Genomic DNA, 17942 nt, shown 5'->3' with positions numbered 1-17942 from the left:
TTTAGAGTGGATATCAAGAGCTCTAATACCTCAGTTATATAATACAGGTATGTAGGCAGCTTCATTTTGCTTATATGCTTACCCACTGCCCACACTGCTGTTTGCTCTGTGCATACATTGTTTTGTATATAACTAAGAGATAGACAACTAGCCTTAATATTATGAGGTTTGCTTATCTTGTGTGTATTTACTGTACAGTGAGAAAGGGAAAGCATAGATAATGTGACAGCTGTAGGCAGGGTTTTTGTCCCTCCAGCTCCCAAATAACTACATAGAGACATCACTAATTATAAATGCTCAGCTAATGACTTGGGCTTGTTACTAACTAGCTCTTACAACTTTAACCCATGTTTCTTATCTGCTCTCTACCACATGTCAGTACCTTTTTTCAGGGAGGCATGTTCATCCCCTGCTTCCTATGTGTCTAGCTGCCAACTTCCCTCTCCTCCTTCCCAGCATTCTCTCTGTCTGGCTCTCCCACCTAACCTCTTTCTCACTAGCTATTGGCCAGTTTGCTCTTTATTAAATCAATGAGAGCAAAAACATCATCACATGTACAAAAGGATTGTTCTGCATACCTTTCACCTGGGCAGGTTCTTGGTAATTGTTTCAAAACAGTTAATTGTGGCAGTGACTCACCAAATGGGATTAATCCTCTAATTTCTGAGATTCCTCATTAACTCTGGTTTCTGTACTCACTATTTAAACACTTCAACCATACTCATCATGTGTGGCTTCAAATATGAGGAAACTGGTTTTATGGTATTTTAATTTTTACTGACCTTTATCTTTACATACAATTAAAAGTTAAGTGATAATTTTCTTAAATTCACTATTATCAAAACTTTGTATTTCTACAGCCTTTGTAAAAAAATGTGTTTTTTAGTGCTGTAAGTACATAAGCATCTGTTTTATTATAACTTGATAATGGTGGTTCTTTAGTACATACTTCTTACAGTCTGGCATTACTGGGGTTTAGTGTTTTCCTTGTCATTAGGGTTTGTGGTCTGAAGTAGAGAGAGCAGCATGGATGGCTCTTTGAGGAGGCAGTGAAGAGAAGCCCAGCGCTGAGGGGAGAAGGCTACAGGAATGGCAGGACTAACAGACCTCTCCTTCTTCCCAGCCCTCCTCCTGAAGTCCACATGGAACTTCAGCAAACACTGGTGAACCTGGGAAGGAAGTGGCTGTGCTGTGTGCTCCTCTTCCACTTCCTCTTCTTTCTCCCACCTGTGCCCTTCTCTTTTTTCTCTTCAGGTCAATGAGAGGCTGGGACAGGACGATACTTGAGTCTGGCAATGACTACCTACATCTTTCCTCCTAGTCCTTCCCCAGAACTGCAACTTGTCTTCTCTGCCCATTTCCCCACTGCTGGAAAAGCCTGGGTCATTGAAATACTATGTTAGTGTGTCTGTGGGGGCGGGGTGGCAGAATAAGGAAGGAATATTTGGGAGAGCATTCTAGTCACGGGGAACATGAGGCCTTAACAGAATAGAGAAGTGTCTGAGAAGGAAGCCGTCAGTGCTAGCAAGGTTTCCAGAGAGGAAGGTTTCTCAGGTAGGTAGAAGAGCTGCGGCTGCTCCTCCAACCTAAGTTGTTCATCTCTTGAATTCACCTCAGTAGATTCTGTTGCTGTTTAATAGCCTCCCGTAATTTTGTGAGGAAAAAGACTTCCTTAGATCCTAGACAAATGAGTTATAAAAATAATTAGTTAAAGATTTATTTTCTCAAAAGTATGTTTTTCTTTCTGTAAGCCAGGGCACGGGGGCTTTTGACTATGCTGGATGGGTTGCGTTCACAACTGCACAGACTATCACATAAATATTTTTGCAATAAGAAGTTGTCCCTCGGGCTTAATATCTCTGGGGATAGCTTTAACCTCCAATTTCATCTTGGTTTTTAGTTGTATTTTGATCTGTTAATTGCTTCTCTGTAAAGTTTTGGATTCAGACAGCCTGTTTCCAGAATGTGTGTGGACATTGAGGGAAGCAGCTCCAGTGTTTGGTTGATATTCCCCTTTGCCTTGTCCTTCTTGGATGGTGGAGCAAAGCAATAAAACAAAACCCAAAACGTCTAGCATGGCAGGCAGTAATTTCTCCACTGCCTTTTTGATATATGCTGATATTTTTTCCAAGAATTGTTTTATGCAATTTCAGTCAAGCCTTAAGAAGAAAATTAAAAACATGCTGGAGTTTTTCAAGTGCAGAACCGGCGTCTGTGTTGCTAGTGTCTCAGGCCTCCTCTCTAACCCAATTAGATGTGTCAGTGTGATGAGGAAATTCCCCAAAGACGTTTCTTGTTAAGTCAAAAAGGCTAAGAAGCTCTTGAGTACAAAATCATTCTTTCTTGTTATCCTCATTGTAAGGGACACATGGTCCTTGCAGAATCCTGCCTTATATATTTGAAACTCGCTTTACAATGAAGAACAAGAACAAGTTTCCAAACAAATGACTGCCTGCACTCTCCTACAGTCATCCAGTCTGGGATGCCAGTTTCAGCAGCTTGAAGTTGGTGACTTGAAACACCTACTTTTTTTTTTTTTCTTCTTCACATAGATGATTTGAGTGAAGAATCTGGCAGAACAGATGGAGTGTGCTGCCAATTCTTTGGAAGAAGTGTAGCTGCAGTCTTGAAAGTATTGCAGGGATGATTCATCCACACCCTGCAGCAAAGCTGCCTGTTACTCCCTGCCTTTTTTCTCATGCCATGATACCTGGAGAGACACCTAATTAGATTAGGAGAGATTGATATGAAACACATGTTTTTGTGAAAAGTTTCCTTCTCGCTGAGCTTGTTTTCAAAGCCTAAACCTTTCCCAGGTCGATAACAGAGCTTGCATACAGCAAGTATAAGGACCGAGCCTGTTACCTTGAACCACCCCCTCTAAAGCAACCCTGTATATATGTAATTATCACAGCCTGATTACTATGTATCTGATGCTGCTTGAGTGACTGGGATCCAGGCCCGAACCGCACAGGAATGCTCCTTGGCCTTACATGGCTTGTGGTTATTGTGTAACCTTTTCCAGAACATTTAACTTTAGTAACATGGTTTGCTGTTATAGAGGCATCTGAGCAAGAAGCAGCAATGGACAAAACAGATGGGAAAGACAACTATGTCAGGATAACAGCTCCAAGTGGGAGGGTCTAATAAGCCTCATTGAGGAAGGGGTGGATATTCAGGTGAGCCTGAGATTCCGCAAATTCAAAGGCTCTAAGGTTGGAGAGGGTTTTATATTTAAAACTAGTAGAGAAGGCCACTAGTGGGCTACAGAAAAGTCAGTGACAGCAGTAAGTACAGAAATCTACTGGGGATCGAACCCTAAGACCAACCAGTTGGTCACATATTTCATTTTGTAGTGATCATAAATTCTCTATGGAGATATACACTTGGTTTTCATTTTCCCCTCTCTGTTGTATTCCTAAGAAACATGGTTTTTGTTTCAACACATTTCTGTAAAACAAAACAAGCTATTGTTTGTTTGCTGTTAGTTAACAAAGATTGACCTAAAGCTCATAGGCCATATTAACTTAAAAAATATAGAGGAGACTTTTTTTCCTCTAAGCATGTGAAACAATGTCATTGGTGTGTATTTTGTGGGTAATCTCTTTCCATTGATTTCTCTGTTTAGCCTTGGGGCTCTATTTTACGGAATTGGAATTTCTTGGCTGTGACACATCCAGGCTACATGGCATTTCTCACATACGATGAAGTTAAAGCGCGTCTGCAGAAATACAGCACCAAGCCCGGAAGGTATGACTCCAGCAATAGTACTAGATGTTACACTTAAAGAGAAAGCTCCCTGCGGTTCACTGAGGAAAACTGGCTAGAGCCTCAAAGGCCCAGGTGGGATGGGAAAGCTGATAGACTGAAAGGGTGCATTTTGAGTGAGTCCTTAAATTATTATATTGACTTTTAACCTTGTCATGAAGTAGAAAGTGATGTTAGCACATTTAAAGATTATGTAATGCTTGATTCTCTTTCTCAAATCAGTGTGGGATGTTTTCATATTAGTTCTGTTATGTTTACAGTGTTCCAGTTTAAACTTACGTGTGTATATTGATCATTCAAATATTGTGTTGAAGACAAAATTAGGTAGTAAGTACTCATTAAGTAGAAAATTAGTTTTCTGTGTATCATTTTAGGACAGCTTTGAGTAGTTTCAGGTAGTATCTATGACTAAATATAAAATAATGTATAAATACATATCAATATGCATATATGCAAATAAGTACATAAAAGTATGTAAGTTCCTTGTTATATTTCAATTCAGTTCCATGCCCTTGTCAATTTAGCATAACCCACTTCTTTGTAGCCTCAAAATTTATGTTTTGCTTTTCAAATGACTAATTCAAGTGACTGTCAGAGGTCTAGGTGTTTAGTCAGCTCTTCTGGCATTGGTCAAGAAATCTATCTTTCCCTGGCTCAGTGTGGCATCTAGACAGGTGTTGGGCATACAGTCGGCCTTCTGGTAATGACATGTAAGCCATAGCAGAAAATTCCTGGGTACAATGTCAGTGGCATTAGAGACCTGTCCTGGAAGTCTTTACATTTTAGTAGTTTGTCATTGTACCATTAGGTTGTTCCCATTTATGGGAGAATTTTCTTTGTCTTTAAGTCTCTCTTTTCTACTAAGATCGGCTTATATTGACATAGAACAGTTGTGCTTGTTTGGCCTTTAGTACAGTCTCCTTAAGTCAGAGCCAAGAGTTTCATTTCCTTCTCTGATAATGAAAATGCTCATATTTTAAACATTTAACATGTCATATTCATAGGAGTTGTGGTACAAAACCAATTAGGTCCTATTGAAGCCCTCCCTGTAGATCCTAGGGAGGTAACCATCCTGATCCCGAGCCGTATCAGGTAATTTGTGTATCACCCAAAGTTTAGATGAATCATTTTGCTTCATTCATGATTCACTCCTCATAATAATCCATGGATAGTAATTATAGTATGTGAGGTGGGATTTGGATATTTGAGATCTGGTTAGAAAAGGCCTGTATGAACAGATGGTTACTTGCTTTGTGAAATAGCTATCTAACCGGCCCTTTCCCTTAGAAAGTATGTGTTCTCTGGCTTCACAGTAAATAAAACATTGAAGTCCACTCCAGGGACAGTTGAGTGCCTTCAGTAGTACTTTACCTGGATCACAACCAATCAAACATTAGCTGCCTGCCTTGAAAGAATGTTCACCCATCATGCATAAGGCCCTGTGTTTGGTTCTCAGTACCCCTCCAAAGAACTGAAAATCTAAGGAGTTAATCTCTTGAATGACTGAGGCTCAAGAATGACTTTTAATCATGAGCCACCCTGTGAAAATGAAACAGATAGATCTGATTATGTTAATCATGCCAATTTAGAGAATAAGAGTACTAAAGCTGAAAGAGTGAATTTACTTCTTCCTAAGGGAAGCAGGGCTAGCTACACAGAGAGGGGTCAACAGCAAATGATTAAAGCTGTTGAGCAAATGGAATGGAAGCAAAAATTTACCTGTGAGGAACAAATCGTTCTTAATAGCCATATGTGGCTCTCACAAATTATTAATATCAGCGAACTTGGTATGGAGGACTTGAACCTCCTCTATAATGACTGATTTTAGAAACACCATCCTAAGACAGTGCAGAGAAAAAGAAAAGATGTTTACTAAAACCTGACACTTTTACAGATATGCAAGATGCATAATTATGTAATTACTTTTAAAATATTAACCATTCAATTGTGCAACGGTGTTCTTCAATTTAGTATCAAATTCTACATGTTTTCTCAAATACATAGTCCCCACAATCTCTGATATTTCTACACTTTATTCTTTATTTAGAAGTATTGTATAAATTTTTGAGGGAGATATTTTGGAAAGATTTATTTACTAAGTGTATGTATTTATTCACCATGTGCATGCAGGTACCCCTAGAGGCCAGAGGGAGCACCACATATCCTGGGACTGGAATATAGGTGGTGTAAAACCACTTGGTGTGTGTGCTGAGAACCAAACCCTGTCCTTTGCAACAACAGGAAATGTCCTTAATTGCTGAGTTACTTCTCCTGCTCCTTATATACATTTCTTATGTAACAAGGGATCTTCCAGATGATAATTAATTACTGTATATTGTTTGAAAACAGTTTTCCTAATATAACCATTAGTCTGAAATGAGTAGAAATGTTTTTTACTCTAATGTTAATAATATCAATAATTTAAAAGTCAATACTCTATTATTAGAATCTCTTAAGGGAATCTGTTTGACTAATTTGAAAATACCCTATTAAATGGCTCTTTCAACAATTCCTCCTTTCTTTAAAGCCCAATTTCCTTGATAAATGAAATGTCATTGTACTATAAACTCTAGTGGCAAACCATCCTGTATGTTAAACTATAGCTTAGGAAGTTTTTCAGTGCACTCTATTTATCAATAGTTAAAATATGAGAAACTTTTCTTACCCTTTTCCCCTTATGTTATGCATTCATGTAACAACTTAATTATCCAGTGGGCTTAAGATAACTTATTTTTGCTCTGACTGATTGACTGCCTGTACAATCCAGATAATGATATCATGATTGCAAGATTGAGTGGCATACATTCCTTTAAAGAGGAATAATGTACTGAAATGAATAAATATATGATGATAAATTTAAAACCATGTCAGTATTTACTTTTATTGGAAATTAATTTAAGAGATTGATCACTCATTTGAATGACCAGTATTTAAATTACATTGGCTGCCTATGGAAAAAAAAAATATTTGACTGGCAGGTTGGGTAGCAGCTATGAATACATCAAATTTGTAATTGATATAGTTCAGCTCTTTGAGATTTGTTTAAAGATGAGTCACAGAATGCTTGCAAGAAAACATTAAATAAGTCTGTGACCAGATTTTAATGCCTGAATGGTAAAGAAATATATTGAATTCCTGGGTTAGTTTCTGTGGTGGATAAATTAATTATTTAGCTATTTGCTTCATTTTATCCTTCTCCAACGATGATTTATGTCTCAGTTGCATCACAGCAGCTACGTTCCCACACATCCCTAAGGACGGTGGTAATAAATCTCTTGGTAGTTTCCAGCCTCATTTACTTTCAATAGAACTCTGGAGATACTTAAATGAACAAGAATTATTATCAGTATTTCTTTCACAAATTGATAACAGTGAGGCACAGTGGAGTTAAATTGAGGAAAAGGGTAGAAATTTCTATCAGCAATTCTAAACAGTTCTAATCAAGACAAAAGATTAACTGTTTAGTGGTTGGCATGCCTTTTGAGTGTGAGTGAAAATCTTTTTTTTTATTATGTTTCATAGCTACATTTTCCGGTTAAGCTGCACTCGGCTGGGACAGTGGGCCATTGGCTATGTGACTGGCGACGGCAATATCCTCCAGACCATACCTCATAACAAGCCCCTATTCCAAGCCCTGATTGACGGTAGCAGGGAAGGCTTGTAAGTATGAAACAGTTCATTTGACTTGCCAATTCAAAACTCAGATTCTGCCTAGGCGTGGAACAGATAGCGAGGCTAATGAGCTCATAGTTTGCGGTTTACTTCAAGCCTAAGAAATAGACCTCCCTTAGTTCTTGTTACTCATGCCTAAGCCATCATTTTATGGCACCCTAATTAAATGGAGCAGATACATTTCAGATCAAAAAAAAATGCTGAAACATAGAAGTAGTTTTAAAATATGTGCATGTACTATTGCTACTTCAGAGTAATTCATTGCTGTTATTTCAAGTAAAATGAAATTGTGCATTACTTTTTGTTCTGAGTACTAGATTTTTTTTCTCCTTTTTAATCTTCTACCTGTTCACTTCCCTTTTTATATGTATGTCTTTTTAGTCACCTTAATAATGAATCCTATGTTAATAGCTAAACTCAGTTCATGCCAAGGTGTTGTTTATTAAATTTTTATTATAACTAAGTTTTCCTCCTAGAATGTTCCCAGCCCCAAAGTGTGGACAATGTGTCAGACTCTCCTGTTCGGTCCACCCGGTTTTTAGGAATTTGAATCATCTCCTGTTGTCTTTCCCCTCTTGTATTCTCAGCATCACCACCCCTCTCTGCCCCTTTCTTTCTCTCTTCCCCCTGTGCAGCACCCCAGATTCCTGTGACCCAGCTTGTAGGAAGAGTTGGGAAAGGCTGTGTTGGAAGCCTGGCTGAGGTAGTCCACCAGAATTAGTAGAGAGCAGATGGTTTCAATGCACCTTTTCTACAGTAATTACTAAACCACAAAAATGAACATGGTGGAGAAAGGAAGAAAGGAAGAAGACAGTTTTTAAAAATAAAAGGAAGAAGGAGATGTTAACTATGTGAAGGAAATCAATTCTTTTGTTACTGTTAGTGTTTTCTATTTGGCTAGTTGAGACTGGTCCTCAGTGTGTTTTCCATCCTGTCCTTTACATTCACTGTGCAGCCCAAGCTGGCCTTTAACTCTCCATGTGCCTGCCTCAACCTCTTTAGTTCTCCAATTACAGGATGCATCTTCCTGTCCCATCAAGAATGCATTACTGTTATTGTTAAGGATACACAGCTTCAAGAAAGCAGTTATATGGGAGATGTAAGGAGGTTGTGGTACCACAGATGCACTTATCTTGATCTTCAGAGATCATAAATTTTCTCTTCTTTTATGCTTTACTTTCAGTACATTAAACATTAGTATGTGAACCTTTTGATTTGCCACAATATAGGCTTTTTAAAACTTAAAGCAAGGTATAAGGTGGCAGAACTATGCATAGACTAGTGTGAGTGGTTTTTGTTTTGTTTATTTGTTATTGGTTTTTGTTTTGTTCTTTGCTTGTATTTTGTGCTTCTATTTTTTTGTTTTTTTTAAAATTTTATTTTATAATTTAATTTAATTTTACATATCAGCCATGGATTCCCTTGTCCTCCCCCCCCACACCGCCTTGCTTCTATTTTTTTCAAAAGTCAAGCAAAAGAAATGATCGAGTAACACCTAGGAATTTTTCCTGAAGGATAACAAACCCCTTGAACTCCCTAGAAAATTAACTTTTAATATGTATACAAACACACACACAAGTGCATATGCACTCAGATGTATCTTCAAACCAATTGGCAGGTTGAATCTAACTCCCACAGTAGATTCGGATAAAGTAAACATAATATTAATTGGGGAGGATTTTCTTACACCAAAGGATAGCATCTGGTCTAATTATCATCAAAGCTGGATGTTTTTCTACAGCTGAACCAATACTGTAGGACATAGATGACGGCTGTATGTTGATAATGGCCAAGATGCCATTTTTCCTCATTGACATGGTCAGTAGCTTATGTAGAGTTCTGGCTGTGCTGAGAACCAAATCACTGAGATGCTACTTGATGGGTTAAGTAGAACCTTGTAAGCTTTCTCTGGATCTTCATTTTCATTTCTATAATTTTCCAGCTTGGACTTCTTCCTAGAATTTGTATGTAGTTTGATGATTTCAGTATTGCATAACATTAATTTTAATAGCCATTTCATGATATGCAGAGAAAGGTAACCACTTTTGCTTGTTATTCCTAGTTTAATATTTGTAAGATTCAGTTGCCCCGTGGTAACACTAAGTTTGTACTCTGTTCTGATGAGTCCATTCCCTTTCCTTCCCAAGTCAAAAAAGCTGTAACTGATCTATTACTGTGTAAGAATATTCAGTCCTATAATTCTTCTTGTGTGTTTGTCTAGCATGATTCCAGTATTATTACTCTAATGTTTCTAGATACTTCATTTGAAGATGAATGTTTTTATTATGTCATCAAAAATATTTTGCAGACCTGTTCATTAAAATAGTCACTACTATGTATTTTTAAATTTGTATTAAGCTCTATAATAAAGAAAACTGTTCAACAGGACTAATCATAGATTTTAATCACTTTTATTGAACTAATTATACCAGCAGTAACATGACTGTCATATTTTAGTAAAAATGACATTACTGACAATAAACTTGATATTCAGTCTATTTTTGAATAATGGTTAAGCACTGTTTTGAACACTGCCAGAAGATCCCTTATTATAACTTTTGCTCAATGTTCTATTCTGAGAAGAAAGCCTGCTTCTGCAAGCCTGTCGTGTGTGTGACTTTACTGGAGTCCATGAAATACGGGATTATCATATTTTCCAGTTTTATAACATACATATGCATATTTTATAGTGTGCACTTCTGGGCTTTATGCACATGTGTGCATATTAGCAGGAGTGGAAAGATTCTGAGAGAAAGACTGAGAGACTGTGGAAAAGGCCACCACGAAAGAGCTTGATTATTTAGAACATAGTTATGACATAATTCTGTTTTTTCTCTCCATTTGGCTTTCAACATGACATTAATGATACAGTTATGATGCTTTCAATAAAGTATATAATAATCTGCAAATAGAAATATATTCAGGTGCTTTTAGAATGGGATATAGCTCACCACTGAATTAACTTTTTATCTTATGAGGAATATACACTAACAGATTTTTATTTGAAAATGATTATAGAAAGGATAAGTTTATATTATGCATTTTTGTGATGAAAACAGTACAAGAATATATGGATAATTTGCAAAAAAGTACAAATAAAAGCATGAGTCTAAACATAGAAGAACCTGAGTAGACTTAATTGCAGTAAAAACTTACATATTTAAAGTGATAAAATTTTTGTTTAAATTCAGTTATCTTTATCCTGATGGGCGAAGTTATAACCCTGATTTAACCGGATTATGTGAACCTACACCTCATGATCATATAAAAGTTACACAGGTAAGAATACTTTTGGAAATTTAATTAATGCATAACTATACTACCTCTGAAATAAATCTGAACTTCTAACTATATTATACTCAAAAGCACATTCAAATATTTAACATGATAATGTCAGGAGTTCTGTGAATTCAAAGAAATTTTATGATCTATGTTAGATAAAAATTTTGTTGTTAATGATAATGCTTGCTTATCTAATATTGGTACTTATCTAGAGATAGATAAGTCAGATGTAGCTGCATAGATGTAAGGAGAAAACCTGAATTAAAACAAAAAAGGAGAAGAAGTGATCAGTCTTATATTAAGGTTTTTAAAGTTAAATGAGTACTAAAGAACACTGAAAATTATACTTAGAATTTTATAAATCCAGTTTGACAGTCTCGTGGACTCCGAGTGAGAACTTGGAAAACTCTTAATGTACTTTTCAGTAAAGACAAAACTCCAAATGAAAACATCTTTTGGCAATAAGCACCATGTGTCACCACTTTCCTGTGCACAGGAGGATCTGCACCCCAGGGTGCTCACTGTACCGTTCCCCACAAAGCAACAGAACACAAAATACTAAAACATCCAGTAGTGGATGAAATCACCCATAGCTGCTCACAGTGGTTGTGCGAAGTGAACAACAGGAGGGCAGGAGCCCTGGATGTTCACTGGGAACTTCTTCCTCTCGTCCTGTACAAATCTCCATCGATTCCGAACTTTAGTGTATAGTATTTCACCTTTCAAACTTACATTGTGTAAGGCCACTTTTTAAAAATAATCTGCCATATAAGAATATATGAGTGTGTATTCCCAAAGTTGCCAAACCAGAGACATGTTTAACTGAGGAATTGTTGAGGAGTTGAAGAGAGCATGAAGCGGGACTTGAACATGGTCTTGCTGTGTCTGTTTTTATAATGTTTCATGATTTAAATATGTTCATAATTGAGAAACAGTAACGTTCAAAGGCTGTAAGAACATGTTTATTGGTTTCAGTACATATAGGCTTGGTGTGCTGAGATGTGAGAGATACACATCATGTATATGTATACTTTGTGGAAGGCATTTAAAATGTAACATATGACTACCATTCTTAGCATTGTGTAGCAGTTTGACATTGTATTTTCTAATATGTATAATATGCTAATGAGAAATTGTTCTTCTTTCTGAGTCCATTTTTTAAAAATGAAACTTGGGCTGAGGATGTACCTTAGTTGGCAAAACACCTCCTAACATGTTCGAGCTTTATATTTTGAACCCCAGTACTACAAAAACAAATCAATGAAACTATACCTAAATTTTCAAGAGTAGCATGATCCCTTAAGTTTCACATAAAGTCATCTTACCCCCTTGAAATGCCTTACCTGTGACTTGAGCATATTATAATTGCAGACTGACTTGGACAGTCTCAGTTTTTTTCTACTAGTTCAGGATTCTAAACCATAACTAACTTATTTTGGATTATTTTGGTAATAATTCCTTTCCACTGTTTTGTTTTCTTGCTCTTGTCTTTAGTTTACTAAGTATCATGTACCCGACAAATATCAAAATGGATGAGATTTGTATGTATCTATGCATGCACTTATGTATGTGTGTGTATCTCTGCACAAATTGAACATTGCGATGTTTTTAGTATTCACAGAATAAACATGGCCATTTATTTATTCTACTCATGTGTTGGGATTTCATAGGCATTTACTTCACTAAAACATGACTTAATTTTCACAGACTTTCATTTTCTTTTCTTCGCAGCTCTCATAAACCACTCTTGAATATGCATTTCTAGTTTACATTTACGAGGCTGTCTTTTCTTTATCAAACAGAATTTGTCAGTATTTGTTCACTGAGGCAGAGTTCCAAACATTCTAAATTTGACTCAGCCAATTTTGAGTTGGGAAGATAATTACTTTCCATTTACTTTGGATTTGTGGATTTACTCTGGAATTTGAAGCAAAGAACTGAAACTCCCTGTGACTCAACTTGTTTCTCTTCCCTTCATGCTGTGCTTGGGCTGGTGGGTTCTAGCAAGTGTGGCAGCATGCACAGTGACAAAGACTGCTGATCTTTCATTCCAAGATGTCTAATGTCCGGACAGCACATTTCCAATGGGACAGTGCAGTGAAATAATGTGTGACATTTACAAAAAGGAAAAAGAAAACAAAAAAGACCAAGTCATTTATATTGCCAATCTAAAACTGTAGCTATTGTCTTTGGAGTCCTTGTGGCTGTTGAAGCAAGTCTGTCCTTAAAGTAATGGAATAAAGCATTAAATAACCCAGAGTATTTAAAAAAGGAAACATTTATAAAATTGATGCCAAGATCTCAGATGTCTGAAAAATTGATTTTATAGACCAAATTGTGACTATCAACTTAAAACATGTTCTTAAATGGTAACATAATTCTGACAAGTTCAAGTGTGGGAAACTTACTGTAAGTCATTGTACTTGAGGAAATTTGATATAACACCTTATGCTAGAAAGCCATTAACATTGTCCCCCTTTCCCTATATTCCAGGAACAGTATGAACTGTATTGTGAAATGGGCTCCACTTTTCAGCTCTGTAAGATCTGTGCAGAGAACGACAAAGACGTCAAGATTGAGCCTTGTGGACATCTGATGTGCACCTCGTGCCTTACTGCGTGGCAGGTACAGCCAAAGTTTTCTGCGGCAGCAGGGGCACTTCTCTGTACCCCACTCACACTTCCCTCTCCGGGTTCTACATCTTTTAAGTCAGGAAGTAATACTTAGAACTGTTTTATCTAAAATACTAATATATATATATATATATATATATATATATATATATATGTATATATATATATATATATAATGTAGGAATTGATTTTTTTGCTGTTTTGTATTTTTTTCACATGTGTAACTTAAGTTTCTGTTGGTTGTAAGTGGTTTTGCTTCTGTCATCCCATTAGTTTCATGATGACACAAATATTAATTTGGCCTGCCTCAGATTGTGCTCATGAAAAGATTTTGGAGCACAGTGAACTACACTAAATAAATCTTATGATGCTGCTGTCAATCAAATTTCTTTTCTCTTGAGATACAGTTCCTGTCTCACATGTGTCCATGATGGTTGCTTTGTGAGACCCAAACTGGGAAGTCAGAGAAACATGTGTCTGAAGCAGTGTCTGAAGCAGTTTCTACCCAAACAGGCAATTTCCAATTGTGAGAAACTTTCAAAGACTAGCTTCCTTCTTGTTCATGGTTAGATAGTCACTAAATACAAAATGATTTAATGTTTTAGAATAAGGCCACCAACCCCCCCCCCATGACTCTTTTGTAGATCTTTAACTGTTGCAAAAGTTGGGGCTTTAAAGTGGGTCTTTTAACAGAATTCCAGTTTTAACTATTTGAGAGACTATTTTGATCAAGCCATCTTGCAGTTTGCTATTTAATGAAGCTCTATGAAAACTAGCAATATGTTGATGTCATTTGGAAAGCAAAACATTTAATTTTTAAACCTTGGCCCTGTCACTCTTTGGCCTGTTCTGGACCTTGAACTTCTGATGTGAGGGAAGATGGCCCAGCGAGTTCATGAAAAGAGACAAGCTGCCTCAGAGGGGCGATGTCACCAGCTGAACTCATGGATTGGCAGTGAAGTATAATAACTCACAATTTCATAGTCCTTGAAAGAGACCTGCCCTCCCTGAAGAGACTTTAGACATAGGAAAGAAAAAGAGGAAGAACGAGAATTGAAATACAGTTGATTCAGGTTTCCATGGCCCTCTGAGGTGAGCTCACAGGCGTCATTGTCACCTCAGAAAATTTGTCTGCATCTCTATGCCTGTCTCCTTCAATGTGCTTTTGGTTTCTCTGTTGCCTTACGTTTTCTTGATATCCTTGCCCTCTTCTCTTGCAACCTGTTCATTTTGATGATGAATCTGCACAGCACAGGCTGTTGCTGGAGGAAGGGAGGGACTTGATGTGGCATCAGCAAGAATCACTCCCAGCAGATGGGCACTCCATTGCTGGTTATGCTAGCAGCAGTGATTCTGTACACTTAGCAAGGCCATCTCCAAAGTGCCTTGTGATCAGTTTTGATATGCCGATGGAACTCAGATCCATCCAGCCGCACCTTGGCGCATTTCTGATGAACTGGTACAAAGTGCTGTTGACTTTTCACCTCCCCACTGACTGCCTGTGAAGGAGTATTTAGAGCTGCTTCACCCGACACCCATTTAGGATCGCAGGACAAGTATTGAACCAAGAAGGAGCCAAGTTGTGTCCTTTCCCACACTAAGCATACAGTCTAATAATAATGGTTCTCACGTGTTCCTGATAGAAAAATAAAGGCTTTATTTATTTATTTTCAAATGGAATGCATAAATTAGGCTAGTGTACACTGGGCCCTCTCTGCCTCTTTCGGGGCTGGTTCTCTCTGGGCTCCAATCCTGAAACGTGTGCTATAGCCATGTTATACATTATGAGAATTCATGTGTTTGACCTACTGCTGAGCTTGCTATGTGGGAGGTAGGTGGGTAGGTGGGTGAAAACTACTGTTTAGTGCACTTTACAAATGCCAGTTACATTGTAGCTCAAAGGTAGGTGGGTTTTTAAAAGTATGCCTGAGTGTAAAACAAGAAACAGTGTGTTTATTCTATATAGTTCTTACAGAACAACTGATAATTTTTTTTCCACTTTCTTTAAAGCTTTGTTTCAGTGTGTTGTGTACAAGGGCATGAGATTATTTCCAGCTTTTTATATACTGTTAATGCTCTGCCCTTCTCATCACCATGACTTTTCTGTATATTACCAAACATTTTCCAAAGGGTGTCCGTACTTCCTCTTTCTAGCTGCTAATCAGTTCCCAGATGCCTTGCATACATTTTCATATTGATGCTAGTGACCTTCTATGTAGATATGTCCAGTAATATAAATTATTAGCTTTTGCTGTTCTCCTTTTAATGCTTAAATACTTCTCAGTTTTACTTTCAGAAATTGAGGAAGTACATACATGATCAAGTGTTGCAAACAGGGTCAGGGGGAACTAGCAGAAGTTATATGAGAAAGTACTAATAAATTAGTAACTTATTAAGTAAAGTTTTAAAAAGTAACCGTTTCAAAGGTATTCACGAAGTTGAAATAAGATTTACTTATTTACTTAAGATATACTTACACCATTAGTCAGTACTGTTACCCTAAACTGATTGTTGGATTTTTGCATACAGTCTAAGGAAAAATGGGCAAAGTTTTTATTTCAGTATTAATTTTGATATCTCTTCACACAAAAAAAAAATGTTTTAGTAAGTATTCTGCTTCAATTTGTATGACTCTCTATGAGCTTTTTCCTGGTTATATTGTAAACATTTCCACATATACCCATTTGCCATCTAGACTATGGCTCATTGATGTTAGAATCCTACGTGTTGATGGTGAACCAATACGTGGTTTTCTGTTAGATGCTGTGAAGGAAGCAGGAGAGCATGAGATTGTTCTAACTGAATGGTGCTGTAGGTCATCTTCGAGAAGCCTCCTGGAGTGCTTGTTCAGGACAGTTCTTCCTGAGAAGACACTGATCTTTCAGAGACCTTTGCTTGCTTACTGCCTGAGAATGAGAGTTAAAGCTTGTAGCCACGGATCCATGTGTTCTGTGCAGTAGCCCTTGAACCTCATTATTTACCTCTGCTGCTGGCTGGACTGCCAGCACGGAAGGCCACGATACCTGGCTTCTACATATCGTGTCCTCGCAAGAATTATTTGCAGTGATGCCTGACATGCTTTTTCTTGTTCTTAAATAACTTGTCATCAGGATAAGGCCTGGAGTTCCTAAAGTGATATTCTGCAATCCCTGTGTCCCAGAGGGGTCTCACTACTAAAACAGACACACTCAACCTTTCTACTTCTGGGTTAGGGGCATTTCTACATTTACATACAGATGTGATGTAGTGTGCTCCTGCTGAGCAGGACATCTGTGTGCAAAGCTTTCCAGTGAGTGCATGGACAGCAATATTTTGTGATCCTTATTAAAAATGCCTCCCTTCTTAAGAACAAGTCTTATAAACTTAATTCAATTAAAACATAGTTGAAGAACATTCAATATTCCAACAACCTCCTGTCTGCAACCTCAGTTTGAGGTTCACTGGATTTAGCTGATTGTATGTACGTGAACAGAACACAGCTATAGAACATTTCATTCTTTAATATATTGTCAAACCTTGGATCTAAAGGTACAGATTTAGTGAGGAATTTCTGGGAGTTGCAGCTTTTGCTGAAGGGCAGGTTGTAACAGATGTCTCTGTCTTTTTACTTTGCTTGTGTTCCAAAATGATAAAGCATAGAATCATTTTTTTTTCTTTAAAGCTGTTGGTTCTATTTCATGGAATTGCCCACTTCTACTGTCAGAGAAAAAGTTAAGCTTTTAAGGTAAATCATGCACAGCAAAAATCTACTGCTGTGGTTACCCAATAACAATACCCTTTGATAGAAGCAAACCTGGATACTTCAGCGTTCATGCCCCATGACCTTGAGAATTTTTTTTTTTTTTTTAGAACTATCTGTTGAGCAACTGGTATCTCTATCCTTAAAGTTTTATAGATGAGATTGCTGCTAATATTTACCTGATGGATGTCAGCTTTTTCTGCAGGTTAAATTGTGGGCATTGGAGAGTTTCCTCTTACTTTACAGTTCTTTGAGTGGGTGTGCTGATATGAAAATGATTTTAGGGAAATGCCTGCCTGGCAAGAAGTTAGGGTGAATCAGTCAGAGTCCAGCAGGCAACATTGAGCCTGGACAGTCAGTATATCATAATGTGTTTAAGAAAGTGCATTGTTAGCAAGTCATTCTCCACCAAAATTGTCTTTTGTCTGATGCCCTGTTTTGGTTTAATTGAAATTCATTAGAGACTTAAATTTGATGTAATTACCAATAAACCTAAGAAAGGCACGGTAGTGGTAGCTCTTTGGGCTGTCAGTGGCTGTTCTTGAATTGCTGTCGTAATGGCCCATTAGTCATGCCCCCAAAGAGGTGTCAGACTTTTTTTTTCTTTTCATTTTCTAAAACATCTGTGTTATGTAATAAATTGAATAACCATGGAAAAGTTTGTACAGAATACCAAATAAGTTAAATAATCAGCTTTCCAGTGCCTTTGAAGCAACACTACCCTGGGTGGGGCTTCTCTGTTCCACCCTTGGTCAGTAAAGCTTGCAGAGTCCCCTCTCACTCGGCATGTCAGTAAGATGCTAAGAAAATATTTGTTCTCCCAGTCCCGAGCGGCACATCCTCCTTTG

The 17942-nt window shown here is 37.4% G+C and overlaps 1 protein-coding gene across 3 annotated transcripts in view; it reads left to right on the top strand.

Moving 5' to 3' along the window:
- Cblb (Cbl proto-oncogene B) overlaps positions 1-17942 on the top strand; it is a 186757-nt gene that overhangs the window by 104663 nt on the left and 64152 nt on the right. For all 3 annotated transcript variants that reach the window (XM_028867481.2, XM_037209715.1, XM_037209714.1), the window contains exons 6-9: positions 3629-3750; positions 7291-7428; positions 10632-10719; positions 13216-13347. In XM_028867481.2, coding sequence (XP_028723314.1) covers positions 3629-3750; positions 7291-7428; positions 10632-10719; positions 13216-13347 — 480 coding nt within the window. The remainder of the gene's footprint in view (positions 1-3628; positions 3751-7290; positions 7429-10631; positions 10720-13215; positions 13348-17942) is intronic.

The sequence above is a fragment of the Peromyscus leucopus genome, chromosome 12, assembly GCF_004664715.2.
Source record: "Peromyscus leucopus breed LL Stock chromosome 12, UCI_PerLeu_2.1, whole genome shotgun sequence".
Taxonomy (NCBI): Eukaryota; Metazoa; Chordata; class Mammalia; order Rodentia; family Cricetidae; genus Peromyscus; species Peromyscus leucopus.
The sequence above is the reverse complement of the archived record's forward strand: the minus strand, read 5'-3'. Positions and strand labels throughout refer to the sequence as shown.